The sequence below is a fragment of the Lepus europaeus genome, chromosome 6 (assembly GCF_033115175.1).
Source record: "Lepus europaeus isolate LE1 chromosome 6, mLepTim1.pri, whole genome shotgun sequence".
Classification (NCBI taxonomy): Eukaryota; Metazoa; Chordata; class Mammalia; order Lagomorpha; family Leporidae; genus Lepus; species Lepus europaeus.
Genome location: NC_084832.1, coordinates 50,966,486 through 50,969,514, shown reverse-complemented (window position 1 = coordinate 50,969,514; position 3,029 = coordinate 50,966,486). Strand labels below are relative to the sequence as shown.

At 31.0% G+C, this 3,029-nt stretch overlaps 1 protein-coding gene across 1 annotated transcript; it reads left to right on the top strand.

Annotated features, from left to right (window-relative positions):
- Window positions 1-2,424: 2,424 nt before the first annotated feature.
- On the top strand, window positions 2,425-2,818 carry LOC133762310 (HIG1 domain family member 1A, mitochondrial-like). Its single transcript, XM_062195314.1, has one exon. It carries the CDS (start codon window positions 2,500-2,502, stop codon window positions 2,779-2,781), a length of 282 nt encoding a protein of 93 aa, XP_062051298.1. The 5' UTR covers window positions 2,425-2,499; the 3' UTR covers window positions 2,782-2,818.
- Window positions 2,819-3,029: the final 211 nt, after the last annotated feature.

Here is a 3,029-nt window from a genome sequence, read left to right as displayed (position 1 = left end):
ACATAATTAGTATTATTTTGAAAGATGTTTGTTCTTGTTGAAAGTATTATTAATCTTTTGATGCCATGTGGCCTTTTATTAGTCAAAGGGACTTGAATTTCACATGATTGACTGTTTTGTTAATTATAAAATTCCAAATAAATTTTCAAACATTTCCATTCTTCTATTTTAGCTATGCTAAAATACAAAGCACAATGAGTTCCTTATATTATATAAACATTATTTAGGCACATCTAATGTAATAATAAGGGTCCATGAAAATGATCCTTAAGATATTTTCAAAATATACTGTATACTATAAATTAATTAAATGGTCATCTCATAACCCTGCCTTACTCAGATATTGCAAATATTTATGGAATGCAAACTGTATATTGCAATCTTTCCACACTGATTTCCACATTTAAACTTCAAAGGAATATTTAGCTCTCCATATTACGTTCTTTTTAAATGTAAGTGAAAGAAAGAAGTTGATAGTTGAAGCAAACACAGGAAATGGAAATTGTTTTTGTTTGTGTGGGTGGTGGAACAGAATTTTAACATAAATCATTCATATTTAAATCTGGCTACCAGAGTAAGCCATAATGGTGTGATGTTTTTCTAATTCATTGGGTTAACTAAAACATCATTTCCATCACATGATGTAACTAGTTTTCAATAGATCTTGCATATTTGAATGTGGATGAAGGCGTGACAGTTCATATATATTTTAGCATTAATATGTTTCCTACATTTCAGTATATATTGCACTCATTGAACAAATTCTGAACCAGACTTATGGTTCTTCCTTTGGTGTCCATTGGCACCAACATTTAATAAAGACTAGGGACTGGACTGAAATGCTGACCCATGAAACTGAAAGAGAGATTTTCTGTGGTTTGTGATATGAAACTCGAGGTGTACATATCTTATTTACATTCCAATAGTTCATCATCTTTGTCTCAATATTACTCATTATTAACTCACAGAGATTCATACATTTGAGATTAGTTCATCCACCATTTATAAATGAAATTTCCATTCAAAATCTGTGAGCTTTTAAAAATAATAACTGGAGGATATTAGCAGATGTTGCAAAAGTAATTCAGATGTGAAAAAACTATGGCTAACAGCTCATCCAAACTACTGCGTATTTTTTTATAAATAAAGTTTTGTTGGCAATTAGCTACACACATTTCAAAATCTTCTATCACTGGTTCTACACTAAAATGTTACAACTGAATAGTTATGATGCAGATCATATGATCATATGAACCACACAGCCTAAAATATTTATTATAAGGATTCTTCTAAGAAAAGCTTTCTAACTCTTGATCTAATTTCATAAAACACATCCAGCAAATCTAAATACTTAAGTTTACTTGTGGCCTAAGAGTAGATGGAATAGGCATTTAGAATTTTGCTATAGAGAACTATTGACTGTGACTACTTTTCATAGGGGAAGTAGGAAATTATTTAAAGCTACTTTAAATAAATAGAATGTGTATTTATAAATTTTTTCAGAGATATCAATAAAAATAATTCCATTACTTTATTATATCTGTTGGACTGTTCTATATTTTGAAATTAAGTTTTATTTAAAAAAATATACCCTATGAATATCCTCTAGATTGGTGTGTGACTTCACTACAGACTTTTACATTAGGAATTTATTTTTAATTATCTACTGTAAACAATAACTTTCACCAATGTGCTTTAGAATAATTAGACTTTATGAATAAACAGAATACTGAGATCTTAATTATTAACAGCTAAAACAGTGTACTTTGATTTAATTGTTAATTACATAGAAGTCCAAATACAAATATATTATTCATTTTAAAAAGTAGAAATATTTTAAAATATTTGTGTAAAATTTATGTGAAATTGATCTTGTAAAAGTGAATATAATTAGTGTTCTTAGTTTACATCTGCTAAAGTAAGCTCTGAATCTCTCATTATCCCTGCCTTTTGGTCTACATCAACTAATATATTCTATAAAGGAATATCATTTTTGAATATTTATACTACATGTAAATTTTTGTTTATTCAATTAACTTGAAAATAACAAAAATATTGTCCTTCTAAAATTTCAGTTTTGAGCAACTGTCTATTTTTATATTCAAAATAAGAGTAGAAACCATGACATTAAACATAATCTCACACTCAAATGCACAAAGTAAATATATGAGTATATATATCCTCAATTGAAAAACCAAATACTCATTTATTCAGTTTCTCATGAGTTGGCTTTATGATTAAATACAAATGTAAATCCACATAAACAAAAATGACCTTACTGGATTATATGCTGGCTTAATGAACTGCATAATGGTGGTTTGACAAAAATACTGCTCATTCAATAAATCTCTTTATTAGTTTCACTAAAAGTTAAGTCAACTAACATTCAAGAATAATAAATGTTTTAGGCCTGCTGGATGTGGTGCGCGCAGTTGGGCCAGAAGCCGGTTGGAGGGTTTTTGGGGTTGTTGCTGTCGGAAGATTCTTCAAACAACCAATATGACAATCAATATAGATGTTTCTCTTTCTTCATATGATAAAGATCAGGGATCCAAACTTATCCGAAAAGCTAAAGAGGTGCCATTTGTCCCCATTGGAATGGCGGGGTTTGCAGCGATTGTGGCATATGGACTGCACAAACTGAAGAGCAGGGGAAATACGAAAATGTCCCTTCACCTCATCCACATGCGTGTGGCAGCTCAAGGCTTTGTGGTAGGGGCAATGACTCTTGGTATGGGATATTCCATGTATCAGGAATTCTGGACAAAACCTAAACCTTAGAAGAGATGTTGGCTTGGCCTTGTTGGAGATGCTTCCTTTAGTTATTGAGGTTATGTGTTATATCGAAAATAAATAATTTGAATGGGTTTAGACAATAATACATGGTATTTTGAATACAGACCTCCTCGTGACCAAATTATTAGTGACTAGTTCACTAATAGGTCCCTCGGGGAGTCATGTTAACACAGTGTCACATTTTCCACCTGGTGTTAAAATGTTCTCCCTCCACCCCAACCCTTGTGATGAAA

Excerpts from the sequence above, each read along its gene's own strand:
- LOC133762310 (XM_062195314.1), top strand. The coding sequence starts at position 2,500 with ATGACAATCAATATAGATGTTTCTCTTTCTTCATATGATAAAGATCAG.